Source organism: Stegostoma tigrinum, chromosome 4, assembly GCF_030684315.1.
Source record: "Stegostoma tigrinum isolate sSteTig4 chromosome 4, sSteTig4.hap1, whole genome shotgun sequence".
NCBI classification, from domain to species: Eukaryota; Metazoa; Chordata; class Chondrichthyes; order Orectolobiformes; family Stegostomatidae; genus Stegostoma; species Stegostoma tigrinum.
The window spans coordinates 809,594-827,907 of record NC_081357.1 but is presented as its reverse complement, the minus strand read 5'-3'; the positions used below and the strand labels follow the sequence as shown (position 1 = coordinate 827,907).

Below are 18,314 nucleotides of genomic sequence, written 5' to 3'. Positions count from 1 at the left end.
ACCCTCCCAGTCTCCCTATAAACTCCCCCCGACACATATAACCATCCCAGTCTCCCTATAAACTCCCCCTGACACATATAACCCTCCCAGTCTCCCTATAAACTCCCCCGACACATATAACCCTCCCAGTCCCCCTATAAACTCCCCCAACACATATAAACCTCCCAGTCTCCCTATAAACAACCCCCAACATATACAACCCTCCCAGTCTCCCTATAAACTTCCCCCGACACATATAACCCTACCAGTCTCCCTATAAACTCCCCCTGACAAATATAACCCTCCCAGTCTCCCTATAAACACCCTCCGACACATATAACCCCCCCAATGTCCCTATAAACTCCCCCTGATACATATAACCCTCCCAATCGCCCTATAACCCCCCCCAACACATATAACCCTCCCAGTCTCCCTATAAACTCCTCCCGACACATATAACCCTCCCAGTCTCCCTATAAACTCCCCGCGACACATATAGCCCTCCCAGTCTCCCTATAAACTCCACCCGACACATATAACCCTCCCAGTCTCCCTATAAACAACCCCCAACACATATAACCCTCCCAGTTTCCCTCTAAACTCCCCCCAATACATATAACCCTCCAGGTGTCCTTATAAACTCCCCCGATACATATAACCCTCCGGGTGTCCCTAAAACTCCCCCCGACACATATAACCCTCCCAGTCTCCCTATAAACTCACCCCAACACATATAACCCTCCCAGTCTCCCTATAAATTCCCCCCAACACATATAAACCTCCCAGTCTCCCTATAAACTCCCCCCGACACATATAACCCTCCCAGTCTCCCTATAAACACCCCCCAACACATATAACCCTCCCAATGCCCCTATAAACTCCCCCGATACATATAGCCCTCCCAGTCTCCCTATAAACTCCCCCCGACACATATAACCCTCCAGTCTCCCTATAAACACCCCACGACACATATAACCCTCCCAGTCTCCCTATAAACACCCCCCGACACATATAACCCTCCCAGTCACCCTATAAACTCCCCCCGACACATATAACCCTCCCAGTCTCCCTATAAACTCTCCCCGACACATATAACCCTCCCAGTCTCCCTATAAACTCCCTCTGACAGACTGACACAAACAGGAAGGAACACAGAGGAGAAACAGAGATAATGGGAACTGCAGAAGCTGGAGAATTCCAAGATAATAAAATGTGAGGCTGGATGAACACAGCAGGCCAAGCAGCATCTCAGGAGCACAAAAGCTGACGTTTCAGGCCTAGGATGAAGGGTCTAGGCCCGAAACATCAGCTTTTGTGCTCCTGACATGCTGCCTGTCCTGCTGTGTACATCCAGCCCCACACTGTGTTATTCCTGTTCCTCTGATGCTGCCCGTCCTGCTGTGTCCCTCCAGCCCCACACTGTTATTCCTGTCCCTCTGATGCTGCCCGACCTGCTATGTTCCTCCAGCTCCACACTGTGTTATTCCTGTCCCTCTGATGCTGCCCGACCTGCTGTGTTCCTCCAGCTCCACACTGTGTTATTCCTGTTCCTCTGATGCTGCCCAACCTGTTGTGTTCCTCCAGCTCCACACTACATTATCTCAGACTCCAGCATCCACAGTTCTTACTATCTCTGAGCAGAAACAGCCCCGTTGACCCTGCAAAGCTCTCCTCGCTAACATCTGGGGGCTAGTGCCAACATTGGGAGAGCTGCCTCACAGACTGGTCAAGCAACTGCCTGAAATAGTCACACTCACACTGTCATATCTTACAGACAGTGTCCCAGACAACACCATCACCATCCCTGGATATGTCCTGTCCCACCGGCAGGACAGACCCAGCAGAGGGGGCGGCACAGTGGGATACAGCTGGGAGGGAGTTGCTGTGGGAGTCCTCCACATTGACTCTGGACCCCATGAGGTGTCAAGGCTTCAGGTTAAACATGAGCAAGGAAACCTCCTGCTGATTACCACATACCGTCCTCCCTCAGCTGATGGATCAGTCTCTCCCCCATGTTGAACAACACTTAGAGGAAGCACTGAGGGTGACAAGGGCACAAAATGTACTCTGGGTGGGGGATTTCAGCGTCCATCACCAAGAGTGGCCCGGCAGCAGTACAACTGATCGAGCTGGTCGGGTCCCAAGGCTGAGATAGAATTTTGATCAGTTGGTATCAAGGATTACAGGGTTGTGAGGAATGTCGGATCAGCCCTGATCCTGTTGAATGGTGGAGCAGGCTCAAGGGGCTGAATGGCCTGCTCCTGTTCTATTTTTTATGGCATTCCCCAAGAAAGTACACCGCACTAATAAGGACCACCGCTGGGCTGGACACTGCTCTGGAACTAACCTAAATGAGGTGAAGGAAGTTTGCACTTCTGTTTCTGAAATGTAGGAATGACGTGGTCAATGTGAGTTGTCTCCACTCTCAAGTATGAGGCACTGAAGTTTTTGTGAGACACTGTAAGGCTCCTGCTCCACATATTGTGCTTTAATCAATCTCCTTGTCCTAAAACTCCGTCTCTTCCCTCCTTGCTCCTTTTCCTCTTCTTCCATTTCTGAATTCTGTTGGAAAAGTTCTATCATCGAATGAGGGTTTTCTATATTGTAGCATTGTCAGTTCAAAAGAACAAACATTTGCAGTTTAGAGGTAATGGGAACTGCAGATGCTGGAGAATCCGAGATAACAAAGTGTGGAGCTGGATGAACACAGCAGGCCCAGCAGCATCTCAGGAGCACAAAAGCTGACGTTTTGGGCCTGCGATGAAGGGTCTAGGCCCGAAATGTCAGCATTTGTGCTCCTAAGATGCTGCTTGGCCTGCTGTGTTCATCCCGCTCTACACTTTATTATCTAACATTTGCAGTTTGGTTTCTTTAAAAGTGATTTCAAAATGACAATTTCCCAACTCTAATGCTTTCATTTCATCAGTGGGTTCAAACTGTGGTCTAAACTCCCAGTTTTGTTTGGACTAGAGCCCAGATAATGTTCCCCAGTTAGTTACAGCTCGAGAAGAATCCCAAATAAATTCAACTCCCATTCTTTATTCTCCTCTCCCTGCATTTAGTCCCAACCAACTTCATTCTGAAAGGATCTCTCTCCTGTGGGTGCCTTTCTCAGATCCAGATGAAATCACGTTTTAAAAGGAGCCAATGTAACCACTTCCCTGAGTTAATAGGCAGTGAGTATATTAGTTCCTAACTGTGAAAGACATCACATGCACACAAACAGACTGGGACTAAGAAGATAACACAGTTCAGTCTGAGTCGGCTGTAAAGAGGACATGGTTGAAGAGTTAATTTTGGGATTGTTGGTTTCTGAGGGTCTGTTGAAAATCTTCGGTTCTGTTTCCTTTCGATGGTGGTTATCTGGCAGCATTCAGAGGGAAGATAATAAAATGTGAGGCTGGATGGACACAGCAGGCCCAGCAGCATCTCAGGAGCACAAAAGCTGACGTTTCGGGCCTAGACCCTTCATCAGAGAGGGGGATGGGGAGAGGGAACTGGAATAAATAGGGAGAGAGGGGGAGGCGGACCGAAGATGGAGAGAAAAGAAGATAGGTGGAGAGAGTGTAGGTGGGGAGGTAGCGAGGGGATAGGTCAGTCCAGGGAAGACGGACAGGTCAAGGAGGTGGGATGAGGTTAGTAGGTAGGAAATGGAGGTGCGGCTTGGGGTGGGAGGAAGGGATGGGTGAGAGGAAGAACTGGTTAGGGAGGCAGAGACAGGCTGGGCTGGTTTTGGGATGCAGTGGGGGGAGGGGATGAGCTGGGCTGGTTTTGGGGGAAGGGGAGATTTTGAAACTGGTGAAGTCCACATTGATACCGTTGGGCTGCAGGGTTCCCAGGCGGAATATGAGTTGCTGTTCCGGAAACCTTCGGGTGGCATCATTGTGGCACTGCAGGAGGCCCATGATGGACATGTCATCTAAAGAATGGGAGGGGGAGTGGAAATGGTTCGCGACTGGGAGGTGCAGTTGTTTATTGCGAACCGAGTGGAGGTGCTCTGCAAAGCGGTCCCCAAGCCTCCGCTTGGTTTCCCCAATGTAGAGGAAGCCACACCGGGTACAGTGGATGCAGTATACCACATTGGCAGATGTGCAGGCGAACATCTGCTTGATGTGGCAAGTCTTTTTGGAGTTGCTCCTTCCTTTGAACTGGCTGGCTTTGCCATTTGGCTTCTAACACTCCAAGCATGAGTCCTTTTCATTGCAATACTGAGGTGACTAGGATTTGTCTGTTTTTCTCTGATTTTGACAGTCCACTAGCACTAGTCCAGTCTAGAACACAGCATGTGCCTCAGTATCCCACCACCCTCTAACTCACACAGATCAAGGTTACAGTCGGCTTTAACCCTTTAAAATGCATCTTCCTGGAAGGGAAAATACAAGTGAGAGGTGACTTGCTGCTGAGGGGAGTGAGATAGCTCCCTTGTCACCTCTTCCTGTTGGGTATCTCAGTCCAAAGTCTCTGTGATATTTTAGTGTAATTCTCGTCCCACACAGGACTTTGTCCATGAGTGCTCAATCTCCAGTCTTTTGTTTTTGTCTGTAACAGTTCTCTTTTAAAACACACTTTGGAATTAATAGTTAAAATATCGATAGTTCTACAAGGTTCTGATCCGTTGTCATGACACCTGGTCCCCCTCTCATCATTTCTCATCATCTGAAATACCAGAACATTATCATCCGCCTGACCAACCCCACTCTCTGAGTGAAGGGTCTAGGCCCGAAACGTCAGCTTTAGTGCTCCTGAGATGCTGCTTGGCCTGCTGTGTTCATCCAGCCTCACATTTTATTATCCACTCTCTGAGTGAAGTATTTCATTGAAGCAGAACTGCACTGGACGGTCGATGTGTTAATCTGTGAGCTCGCAGAAACCTTCTTATTTATGCTCGTCAAAATTCAGAGGACCTAAGTCTGGGTCAGCAGGTAACCTGATACACTAACTGTGCATCAGTGACGAACCCAAGCGTGTAGCTTCTTAAAACCTGTGGAAGTTCAATTAAATGTGAAAGTTAGAATTTACAGTGAGTTCAACCTTTAAAATGTCCTCCTCCATCAGGCTGACCAAGTATTCTGTCGAAGGAATACTCTGTGGGATGTGTTTCCCTTACTTCGTCGCTTCTCTGAGGTTAGATAAAAGACCAGTGATGTGAAACATTAACTCTGCTTTTCTCTCTCCACCGATGCTATCAGACCTGCTGACACATTTCCAGTGGTTCCCGTGTTTCCCTTGTTTGAAATTAAACATTCGGAAAATTGTTCCCTGTCCTACCGTAACTTCTGCACCTTAGCTGTGCCCTCGCTGGTCTCCTGGTCACCGTCTCACAGCAAATTTGGTGTTTGCGACCGTGCAGTGAGACGCTGAGGTTGGATTTGAGTGAAATACTGTGCTTTCTGACTCTGTTCATCTGAAGTAGGCCATTCAGCCCATCCAGTCTGCTCTGCCATTTGATGAGATCATGACTGATCTGATGACCGATTCACTCTCCCACTTTTTGCCTGAAACCCACAATTCTCTAATTTTAACAGTATTCCAACTAAATTCTGATAGGTGCCCTGTAGTTTTAGCAAAGCCTCACTAATTTTATACTCCATCGCCTTTGAAAGAAAGGCCAACATTTTATTTAATTACCCACCAACCCTGTGATTCGCGGACGATGGGGCAGGAATGTTTCGGGACTAGACGGACACATTCGATCTCACACAAGGCAGTAGGAGCGTCCAGGCCCGACTAAGTGCACATCGATCACCCTGCCCTGTGTGTGCAGGTGGCTTGTTGTTCCTGGACCACCCTCCTTCTAACTCCCCCAATGCTGTGCTGCTGACGTTGAGTACAATGATGGGAACCAGCAGCTTCAATGCAAATCCTGGCAAGTGTGTTCACGCCAAACCGCGACAGAAAGCAACCGCTGACAGCAGACCCGAAAACTGAGAAGCTAGCAGTCAGATTTGTTTAATATTAAGCAAATGTTCGATGCCAGCCATTCTGGATTAAAATGCTGATATTTGAAATGTGCAGAAAAACTAGTCGGAGAGATCGCTCCTTTGCAAGAATTACAAAGCAAAGCTGAGGAGGCATGAGTGAGCTCCTCTCTTACAAAGAGAAGTGAATCGATGTAATGCACAGACACGGTGTGATCCCTTCTATCTTCAGCTGAAGGAAGAGTCACTCTGAGCTTCCTGTGCATGTTTGAGGAACTGAACGAGACATGCCATGTTCTGGTTGCCAGCTGATACAAGTGCCATGCAGAATACATTATTTTCCGTTGTTTGTACATTCTATTGGCAATGTGTAAACAATAACGTAGCTGCTTCATTTAAGTTGTCAAGAAATATTCAGGTATGTTATTGGCAAAGCCCTGATCAAACTGTGATTTTTGACCCAAACCTGTGGCTACAGTTTTTCACCTTGTTAGCAAATAGTGACTGGGTGAGGGAGGGAAGGGATGTGGAAAGGACACAGCATTTGGTAGGGCAGGACCTCTAGAATAGGGGCACACACCACACCAAGCTAAGTGCCAGGTCCTTGTCCCATCCCAACTCCCTGGCATTCCAGTCTCTGCCTGCTGCTAGTGATCCCGAGTAGCAGCAGCTGGTGCTGTGGGAACAGGCTCCTGAACACGGAGCTGGCTCCAACCCAGACAAACTGGGAATAACGCAGCTCTACACAGAAAGGCAGCTCCGAGGGTGAACCAGGTGGGCACAGCAGGAGCAGCAATAGGAAGTCAGTGTGAAGGACGAGGCAGACAAAATCCCCCACCATGTTACACAGAACGTGGGGGGAGCTCTGAGAGGGAGTGCAGTGTGTTACAGAGCGAGAGGGGAGTGAGGGTGGGGAGTGAGGGGGAGTGCAGTGTGTTACAGAGCGAGAGGGGAGTGGGGGTGGGAGTGAGGGGGAGTGTTTTGTGTTACAGAGCGAGAGGGGAGTGGGGGTGGGGAGTGAGGGGGAGTGCAGTGTGTTACAGAGCGAGAGGGGAGTGGGGGTGGGAAGTGAGGGGGAGTGTTTTGTGTTACAGAGCGAGAGGGGAGTGGGGGGGAGCTCTGAGAGGGAGTGCAGTGTGTTACAGAGCGAGAGGGGAGTGGGGGTGGGGAGTGAGGGGGAGTGCAGTGTGTTACAGAGCGAGAGGGGAGTGGGGGTGGGAAGTGAGAGGGAGTGCAGTGTGTTACAGAGCGAGAGGGGAGTGAGGGTGGGGAGTGAGGGGGAGTGTTTTGTGTTACAGAGCGAGAGGGGAGTGGGGGTGGGAAGAGAGGGGGAGTGCAGTGTGTTACAGAGCGAGAGGGGAGTGGGGGTGGGGAGTGAGGGGGAGTGCAGTGTGTTACAGAGCGAGAGGGGAGTGGGGGTGGGAAGTGAGAGGGAGTGCAGTGTGTTACAGAGCGAGAGGGGAGTGGGGGTGGGAGTGAGGGGGAGTGTTTTGTGTTACAGAGCGAGAGGGGAGTGGGGGTGGGAAGTGAGGGGGAGTGCAGTGTGTTACAGAGCGAGAGGGGAGTGGGGGTGGGAAGTGAGGGGGAGTGCAGTGTGTTACAGAGCGAGAGGGGAGTGGGGGTGGGAAGTGAGGGGGAGTGCAGTGTGTTACAGAGCGAGAGGGGAGTGGGGGTAGGAAGTGAGGGGGAGTGCAGTGTGTTACAGAGCGAGAGGGGAGTGAGGGTGGGAAATGAGAGGGAATGCAGTGTGTTAAAGACTGAGAGGGGAGTGAGGGTGGGGAGTGAGGGGGAGTGCAGTGTGTTACAGAGCGAGAGGGGAGTGGGGGTGGGAAGTGAGGGGGAGTGCAGTGTGTTACAGAGCGAGAGGGGAGTGAGGGTGGGGAGTGAGGGGGAGAGCTTTGTGTTACAGAGCGAGAGGGGAGTGAGGGTGGGAAGTGAGGGGGAGTGCAGTGTGTTACAGAGCGAGAGGGGAGTGGGGGTGGGAAGTGAGGGGGAGTGCAGTGTGTTACAGAGCGAGAGGGGAGTGAGGGTGGGGAGTGAGGGGGAGTGCAGTGTGTTACAGAGCGAGAGGGGAGTGGGGGTGGGAAGTGAGGGGGAGTGCAGTGTGTTACAGAGCGAGAGGGGAGTGGGGGTGGGAAGTGAGGGGGAGTGCAGTGTGTTACAGAGCGAGAGGGGAGTGAGGGTGGGAAGTGAGGGGGAGTGCAGTGTGTTACAGAGCGAGAGGGGAGTGCTCTCACTCTCTGAGTCCTGGAATCCTCGCTGTGAAGAAGCTGACCTGTCCTCCCCTGTCAGAGCTGTGAAAGACGGTAGAAGTTTTGAGTTGTGCAGATGGGGCTGTTTTGCAGTGTTGGTACAGAGAGTGAGTGAGTTTCTATTTGCTCCTGTAACATTGAGACAATCATCCCTCCTGTGTTCCTGGCAGCCCAAAAACAGAGGTGCATATGACTGCGTGTGTGTGTGTGTGTGTGTGTGTGTGTGTGTGTGTGTGTGTGTGTGTGTGTGAGTGTGTGTGTGTGTGTGTGTGTGTGTGTGTGTGTGTGAGTGTGTGTGTTGTGGGGGGTGGGATGTGTGCGTGTGTGTTGTGGGGGGTGGGATGTTTGTGTGTGCGGTGGGGTGTGTGTGTGTTGGGGTGTGTGTGTGGTGGGGTGTGTGTGTGTGTGTGTGTGTGTGTGAGGGGTGTGTGTGTGTGTGGTGGGGTGTGTGTGTGTTGGGGTGTGTGTGTGGTGGGGTGTGTGTGTGTGTGTGTGTGTGTGTGAGGGGTGTGTGTGTGTGTGGTGGGGTGTGTGTGTGTGTGGTGGGGTGTGTGTGTGTGTGTGTTTGGGGGGATGTGTGTTTGGGGGTGTGTGTGTTTGGGGGGGTGTGTGTGTTTGGGGGGGTGTGTGTGTTTGGGGGGGTGTGTGTGTTTTTTTGGGGGATATGTGTTTGGGGGGGGTGTGTGTGGGGGTGTGTGTTTGGGGGGTGTGTGTGTGTGTTTGGGGGGTGTGTGTGTGGGTGTGTGTGTGTGTTTGGGAGGTGTGTGTGTGTGGGGGGGAGTGTGTGTGTGTGTGTGGGGGGGGTGTGTGTGTGTGGGGGGTGTGTGTGTGTGGGGGAGTGTGTGTGTGTGTGGGGGGTGTGTGTGTGGGGGGGATGTGTGTGTGGGGGGGGGTGTGTGTTTGGGGGGTGTGTGTGTGTGGGGGTGTGTGTGTGTTTGGGAGGTGTGTGTGTGTTTGGGAGGTGTGTGTGTGGGGGAGTGTGTGTGTGTGTGGGGGGGTGTGTGTGTGGGGGTGTGTGTGTGTGTGGGTGTGTGTGTGTGTGGGGGGGGGTGTGTGTGGGGGGGGGTTTGTGTGGGGGGGGTGTGTGTGGGGGGTGTGTGTGTGTGTGTGTGTGTGGGGTGTGTGTGTGTGTGGGGGGCGTGTGTGTTTGTGGGGGGCGTGTGTGTTTGGGGTGTGTGTGTGTGTGTGAGGGGTGTGTGTGAGATGGGTGTGTGTGTGTGTGGGGGGGTGTGTCTGTGTGGGGGTGTGTGTGGGGGGTGTGTGTGTGTGTGTGTGTGTGTGGGGCTGTGTGTGTGTGGGGCTGTGTGTGTGGGGGGGGGTGGGTGTGTGTGTGTGGGGGGTGGGTGTGTGTGTGTGGGGCGTGGGGGAGTGGGTGTGTGTGTGGGGGGGGTGGGTGTGTGGGGGGGGGTGTGTGTGTGGGGGGGTGTGGGTGTGTGTGTGGGGGGGTGTGGGTGTGTGTGTGTGGGGGGGTGTGTGTGTGCGCGGGGTGGGTGTGTGGGCGGGGTGGGTGTGTGTGGGGGGGTGGATGTGTGTGTGGGGATGGTGGATGTGTGTGTGGGGGGTGGGTGGGTCGGTGTGTGTTGTGGGGGGTGGGTGTGGGTGTGTGTGTGGGGGGGTGTGTGGGTGTGGGTGTTTGTGTGTGTGTGTGTGTGTGTGTGTGTGGTGGGGGGTGGGTGGGTGTGTGTTGTGGGGGGTGGGTGTGGGTGTGTGTGTGTGGGGGGGGTGTATGTGTGTGTGTGGGGGAGTGTGTGTGTATGTGGTGAGGGTGGGTGGGTGTGGGGCGGGGGTGTGGAGCTGCTGTGTTGGAGGATTCCATGCTGATTGCTGTGGGATGATGCTGTGTAACCTGACGCCCACCAGTGCCTGGGTTGAGACGGCTGTCCCCTATCTTGCAGCCTGCTGGCCTACAGCAGCCAGTGGCCTGACTTTGGTCGCAGGAGCCTGGCTTCGGGCTCTGTTATGGTGAACACTGGGCCCAGGCTGCGTGTGAGCCTGGGCCCTCACACTACTCCCTGACAAAGCTGTGCTGAGCCTCCGACGTCGGCACGGTGATGGGCTGTCAGTCCTGCTGAATGTCCGAATCCGGGGAGAGGCACTCAGGCTGCGGGACGGGGCGGGAGGGCCTGGGCCCAGGCTCAGTTGAGCACTGTACACAGAGACCTGGTGGGACCCTGGGATCAGGAGGGGCTGGACAGGCTCTTGCTTCACCCAGACATCAGGCTCAGGAAGAGGGCCAGGAATCGCAGACCCATTCCTCACTGCAATCCTGAAAAACACAAAAACCAGCCGATCGATAGTCACTGGGCCACAGCAAGATGGGGCGGTGCACAGAAGGACGGGGGCCACAGAGAGACGGGGGGGGGCCACAGAGAGACAGGGGGGTCACAGAGAGACAGGGGGGTCACAGAGAGACGGGGGGGTCACAGAGAGACAGGGGGGGTCACAGAGAGACAGGGGGGTCACAGAGAGACGGGGGGGGTCACAGAGAGACGGGGGGGGCCACAGAGAGACAGGGGGGGTCACAGAGAGACAGGGGGGTCACAGAGAGACGGGGGGCCACAGAGAGACAGGGGGGGTCACAGAGAGACAGGGGGGTCACAGAGAGACGGGGGGGTCACAGAGAGACGGGGGGGTCACAGAGAGACGGGGGGGTCACAGAGAGACAGGGGGGGTCACAGAGAGACAGGGGGGTCACAGAGAGACGGGGGGGTCACAGAGAGACGGGGGGGTCACAGAGAGACAGGGGGGGTCACAGAGAGACAGGGGGGGTCACAGAGAGACAGGGGGGTCACAGAGAGACGGGGGGGTCACAGAGAGACAGGGGGGGCCACAGAGAGACGGGGGGCCACAGCGCAACAGGGGGCACAGAGAGCCGGGGGACACAGAGAGATTGGGGGGGGCTGAGAGAGATGGGGGGCTCAGAGAGATGGGGGCCACAGCGCAACAGGGGGCACAGAGAGACGGGGGGCACAGAGAGATGGGGGGCACAGCGAGACGGGGTCATAGCAAGACAGGATCACAGAGAGATGGGGTCACAGTGTGATGGGGGCCACAGCGTGACAGGGTCACAGAGTGACAGTGGCCACAGCGAGACGCGGGGAACAGAGCGAGACGCGGGGAACAGACAGAGACGGGGGTCACAACGAGACGGGGGCGCACAGCGAGACGGGATGGGTCACAGCGAGACAGGGGCGCACAGCGAGATGGGGGGTCACAGCGAGACAGGGTCACAGCGAGACGGGGGGGGCACAGCGAGGCGGGGGGCACAGCGAGACGAGGGTCACAGCGAGACGAGGGTCACAACGAGACGGGGTCACAGCGGGATGGGGTCACAGCGGGATGGGGTCACAGACTGACGGAGGTCACAGCGAGACGGGGGTTCACAGCGAGACGGGGTCGCAGCGAGACGGGGTCGCAGAGTGATGGAGTTACCAGTGAGACAGGGTCACAGCGAGACGGGAGCACAGCGAGATGGGGGGCACAGCGAGATGGGGTCGCAGAGTGACGGGGACACAGCGAGATGGGGGGTCACAGCGAGATGGGGGAGTCACAGAGAGATGGGGGTCACAGCGAGACGGGGTCGCAGAGTGACGGGGACACAGCGAGATGGGGGGTCACAGCGAGATGGGGGAGTCACAGAGAGATGGGGGTCACAGCGAGACGGGGTCGCAGTATAACACTGGGGTACAGTACCGGTGGGGGACAGGTCTGTCACTGTATAACACTGGGGTACAGTACCGGTGGGGACAAGTCTGTCGCTGTATAACACTGGGGTACAGTACCGGTGGGGGACAGGTCTGTCACTGTATAACACTGGGGTACAGTACCGGTGGGGGACAGGTCTGTCACTGTATAACACTGGGGTACAGTACCGGTGGGGACAGGTCTGTCGCTGTATAACACTGGGGTACAGTACCAGTGGGGACAAGTCTGTCGCTGTATAACACTGGGGTACAGTACCGGTGGGGACAGGTCTGTCGCTGTATAACACTGGGGTACAGTACCGGTGGGGGACAGGTCTGTCACTGTATAACACTGGGGTACAGTACCGGTGGGGACAGGTCTGTCGCTGTACAACACTGGGGTACAGTACCGGTGGGGGACAGGTCTGTCACTGTATAACACTGGGGTACAGTACCGGTGGGGACAGGTCTGTCCCTGTATAACACTGGGGTACAGTACCGGTGGGAGACAGGTCTGTCACTGTATAACACTGGGGTACAGTACCGGTGGGGGACAGGTCTGTCACTGTATAACACTGGGGTACAGTACCAGTGGGGACGGGTCTGTCACTGTATAACACTGGGGTACAGTACCGGTGGGGACAGGGTCTGTCCCTGTATAACACTGGGGTACAGTACCGGTGGGGACGGGTCTATCACTGTATAACACTGGGGTACAGTACGGGTGGGGACGGATCTGTCGCTGTATAACACTGGGGTACAGTACCGGTGTGGGACAGGTCTGTCACTGTATAACACTGGGGTACACTACCGGTGGGGACAGGTCTGTCTCTGTGTAACACTGGGGTACAGTACCGGTACTGTACCCCAGTGTTATACAGGGACAGACCCTGTCCCCACCGGTACTGTACCCCAGTGTTGTACAGCGACAGACCTGTCCCCACCGGTACTGTACTCCAGTGTTATATAGGGACAGACCCTGTCCCCACCAGTACTGTACCCCAGTGTTATACAGTGACAGACCCGTCCCCACCCGTACTGTACCCCAGTGTTATACAGTGACAGACCTGTCCCCACTGGTACTGTACCCCAGTGTTATACAGCGACAGACCCGTCCCCACTGGTACTGTACCCCAGTGTTATACAGCGACAGACCCGTCCCCACTGGTACTGTACCCCAGTGTTACACAGCGACAGACATGTCCCCACCCGTACTGTACCCCAGTGTTACACAGTGACAGACCCTGTCCCCACTGGTACTGTACCCCAGTGTTATACAGCGACAGACCCGTCCCCACTGGGACTGTACCCCAGTGTTACACAGCGACAGACCTGTCCCCACCCGTACTGTACCCCAGTGTTACACAGTGACAGACCCTGTCCCCACTGGTACTGTACCCCAGTGTTATACAGCGACAGATCCGTCCCCACCGGTACTGTACCCCAGTGTTATACAGGGACAGACCCATCCCCCACCGGTACTGTACCCCAGTGTTATACAGCGACAGATCCGTCCCCACCCGTACTGTACCCCAGTGTTATACAGTGACAGACCCGTCCCCACCGGTACTGTACCCCAGTGTTATACAGCGACAGATCCGTCCCCACCCGTACTGTACCCCAGTGTTATACAGGGACAGACCCATCCCCCACCGGTACTGTACCCCAGTGTTATACAGCGACAGTTCCGACCCCACCCGTACTGTACCCCAGTGTTATACAGTGACAGACCCGTCCCCACCGGTACTGTACCCCAGTGTTATACAGGGACAGACCTGTCCCCACCGGTACTGTATCCCAGTGTTATACAGCGACAGACCCGTCCCCACCGGTACTGTACCCCAGTGTTATATAGCGACAGACCTGTCCCCACCGGTACTGTACCCCAGTGTTACACAGAGACAGACTTGTCCCCACCGGTACTGTACCCCAGTGTTATACAGAGACAGACCCGTCCCCACCGATACTGTACCCCAGTGTTACACAGCGAGAGACCTGTCCCCACCGGTACTGTACCCCAGTGTTAAACAGAGACAGACCCGTCCCCACCGATACTGTACCCCAGTGTTATACAGTGACAGACCTGTCCCCACCCGTACTGTACCCCAGTGTTACACAGTGACAGACCCTGTCCCCACCGGTACTGTACCTCAGTGTTATACAGGGACAGACCTGTCCCCACCAGTACTGTACCCCAGTGTTATACAGCGACAGACCTGTCCCCACCAGTACTGTACCCCAGTGTTATACAGCGACAGATCCGTCCCCACCCGTACTGTACCCCAGTGTTATACAGTGACAGACCCGTCCCCACCGGTACTGTACCCCAGTGTTATACAGCGACAGATCCGTCCCCACCAGTACTGTACCCCAGTGTTATACAGCGACAGACCTGTCCCCACCAGTACTGTACCCCAGTGTTATACAGTGACAGACCCGTCCCCACTGGTACTGTACCCCAGTGTTATACAGCGACAGACCTGTCCCCACCGGTACTGTATCCCAGTGTTATACAGCGACAGACCCGTCCCCACCCGTACTGTACCCCAGTGTTATATAGCGACAGACCTGTCCCCACCGGTACTGTACCCCAGTGTTATACAGAGACAGACCCGTCCCCACCGATACTGTACCGCAGTGTTATACAGAGACAGACGTGTCCCCCACCGGTACTGTACCCCAGTGTTATACAGTGACAGACCTGTCCCCATCGGTACTGTACCCCAGTGTTATACAGTGACCGACCGGTCCCCAACGGTACTGTACCCCAGTATTATAATGTGACAGACCTGTCTGCACTGGTACTGTACCCCAGTGTTACACAGCGAGAAACCTGTCCCCCACCGGTACTGTATCCCAGTTTTGTACAGTGACAGACCCGTCCCCACCGGTAATGTACACCAGTTTTATACAGTGACAGATCCCGCCCCCACCGGGAGAGTACCCCTCTGTCATACAGGGACAGGACTGACCCCACCGGTACTGTACCCCAGTGTTATACAGTGACAGGTCCCTCCCCCATCGGTACTGAACCCAAGTGTTATACAGGGACAGACCCGTCCCCACCGGTACTGTACCCCAGTGTTATACACGGACAGATCCCTCCCCCACCAGTACTGTACCCCAGTGTTATACAGGGACAGATCCCTCCCCCACCGATACTGTACCCCAGTGTTACACAGGGACAGATCCCTCCCCCACCAGTACTGTACCCCAGTGTTATACAGGGACAGATCACTCCCCCACCGGTACTGTACCCCAGTGTTATACAGGGACAGACCCCTCCCCCACCAGTACTGTACCACAGTAATTATACAGTGACAGACCTGTCCCCACCGGTACTGTACCCCAGTGTTATACAGCAACAGACCCATCCCCCCCCCCCCCCCCCCCCGCCCCGGTACTGTACCCCAGTGTTATACAGGGATAGACCCGTCCACACCAGTACCGTACCCCAGTGTTATACAGTGAAGACTGTCCCCACCGGTACTGTACCCAGTATTATACAGCGACAGACCTATCCCCACCGGTACCGTATCCCACTGTTATACAGGGACAGTCCCGTCCCCCACCGGTACTGTACCCCAGTGTTATACAGCGACAGACCCGTCCCCACCGGTACTGTACCCCAGTGTTATATAGCGACAGACCTGTCCCCACCGGTACTGTACCCCAGTGTTACACAGAGACAGACTTGTCCCCACCGGTACTGTACCCCAGTGTTATACAGAGACAGACCCGTCCCCACCGATACTGTACCCCAGTGTTACACAGCGAGAGACCTGTCCCCACCGGTACTGTACCCCAGTGTTATACAGGGACAGACCCCTCCCCCACCAGTACTGTACCACAGTAATTATACAGTGACAGACCTGTCCCCACCGGTACTGTACCCCAGTGTTATACAGCAACAGACCCATCCCCCCCCCCCCCCCGGTACTGTACCCCAGTGTTATACAGAGACAGACCCGTCCCCTCCGATACTGTACCCCAGTGTTATACAGTGACAGACCTGTCCCCACCCGTACTGTACCCCAGTGTTACACAGTGACAGACCCTGTCCCCACCGGTACTGTACCTCAGTGTTATACAGGGACAGACCTGTCCCCACCAGTACTGTACCCCAGTGTTATACAGCGACAGACCTGTCCCCACCAGTACTGTACCCCAGTGTTATACAGCGACAGATCCGTCCCCACCCGTACTGTACCCCAGTGTTATACAGTGACAGACCCGTCCCCACCGGTACTGTACCCCAGTGTTATACAGCGACAGATCCGTCCCCACCAGTACTGTACCCCAGTGTTATACAGCGACAGACCTGTCCCCACCAGTACTGTACCCCAGTGTTATACAGCGACAGATCCGTCCCCACCAGTACTGTACCCCAGTGTTATACAGTGACAGACCCGTCCCCACTGGTACTTTACCCCAGTGTTATACAGCGACAGACCTGTCCCCACCGGTACTGTATCCCAGTGTTATACAGCGACAGACCCGTCCCCACCCGTACTGTACCCCAGTGTTATATAGCGACAGACCTGTCCCCACCGGTACTGTACCCCAGTGTTATACAGAGACAGACCCGTCCCCACCGATACTGTACCGCAGTGTTATACAGAGACAGACGTGTCCCCCACCGGTACTGTACCCCAGTGTTATACAGTGACAGACCTGTCCCCATCGGTACTGTACCCCAGTGTTATACAGTGACCGACCGGTCCCCAACGGTACTGTACCCCAGTATTATAATGTGACAGACCTGTCTGCACTGGTACTGTACCCCAGTGTTACACAGCGAGAAACCTGTCCCCCACCGGTACTGTATCCCAGTTTTGTACAGTGACAGACCCGTCCCCACCGGTAATGTACACCAGTTTTATACAGTGACAGATCCCGCCCCCACCGGGAGAGTACCCCTCTGTCATACAGGGACAGGACTGACCCCACCGGTACTGTACCCCAGTGTTATACAGTGACAGGTCCCTCCCCCATCGGTACTGAACCCAAGTGTTATACAGGGACAGACCCGTCCCCACCGGTACTGTACCCCAGTGTTATACACGGACAGATCCCTCCCCCACCAGTACTGTACCCCAGTGTTATACAGGGACAGATCCCTCCCCCACCGATACTGTACCCCAGTGTTACACAGGGACAGATCCCTCCCCCACCAGTACTGTACCCCAGTGTTATACAGGGACAGATCACTCCCCCACCGGTACTGTACCCCAGTGTTATACAGGGACAGGCCCCTCCCCCACCAGTACTGTACCACAGTAATTATACAGTGACAGACCTGTCCCCACCGGTACTGTACCCCAGTGTTATACAGCAACAGACCCATCCCCCCCCCCCCCCCCCCCGCCCCGGTACTGTACCCCAGTGTTATACAGGGATAGACCCGTCCACACCAGTACCGTACCCCAGTGTTATACAGTGAAGACTGTCCCCACCGGTACTGTACCCAGTATTATACAGCGACAGACCTATCCCCACCGGTACCGTATCCCACTGTTATACAGGGACAGTCCCATCCCCCACCGGTACTGTACCCCAGTGTTATACAGCGAGAGACCTGTCCCCCACCTGTACTGTACCCCAGTGTTATACAGGGACAGACCCGTCCCCACCGGTACTGTACCCCAGTGTTATACAGCGACAGACCTGCCCCCACCGGTACTGCACCCCAGTGTTATACAGGGACAGACCCATCCCCACCGGTCCTGTACCCCAGTGTTATACAGCGACAGACCTGTCCCCCACCGGTATTGTACCCGAGTGTTATACAGGGACAGACACTGTCCCCACCGGTACTGTACCCCAGTGTTATACAGGGACAGACCCATCCCCACCGGTACTGTACCCCAGTGTTATATAGTGACAGACCCTGTGCCCACCGGTACTGTACCCCAGTGTTATACAGGGGCAGACCCGTCCCCACCAGTACTTTAGCCCAGTGTTATACAGGGACAGACCCCTCCCCCGCCAATACTGTCCGCCAATGTTATACAGCGACAGACCCGTCCCCCACCGGTACTGTACCCCAGTGTTAGACAGGGACAGACCCGTCCCCACCGGTACTGTACCCCAGTGTTATACAGCGACAGACCTGTCCCCCACCGGTACTGTACCCCAGTGTTATACAGTGACAGACCTGTCCCCACTAGTACTGTACCCCAGTGTTATACAGGGACAGACCTGTCCCCCACCAATACTGTACCCGAGTGTTATACAGCGATAGACCTGTTTACACCGGTACTGTACCCCAGTGTTATACAGGGACAGACCTGCCCCCACTGGTACTGTACCCCAGTGTTATACAGGGACAGACCTGCCCCCACCGGTACTGTACCCCAGTGTTATACAGTGACAGACCTGTCCCCACCGGTACTGTACCCCAGTGTTATACAGTGACAGACCTGTCCCCACTGGTACTGTACCCCAGTGTTATACAGCGACAGACCTGTCCCCCACCGGTA

The 18,314-nt window shown here is 54.9% G+C and overlaps 1 protein-coding gene across 1 annotated transcript in view; it reads right to left on the bottom strand.

Annotated features, from left to right (window-relative positions):
- Window positions 1–9,921: 9,921 nt before the first annotated feature.
- LOC125450631 (tau-tubulin kinase 1-like) overlaps window positions 9,922–18,314 on the bottom strand; it is a 121,986-nt gene continuing 113,593 nt past the window's right edge. The window contains 1 exon segment of the mRNA XM_059645200.1: window positions 9,922–10,415. Coding sequence (XP_059501183.1) covers window positions 10,034–10,415 — 382 coding nt within the window. The 3' untranslated portion in view covers window positions 9,922–10,033.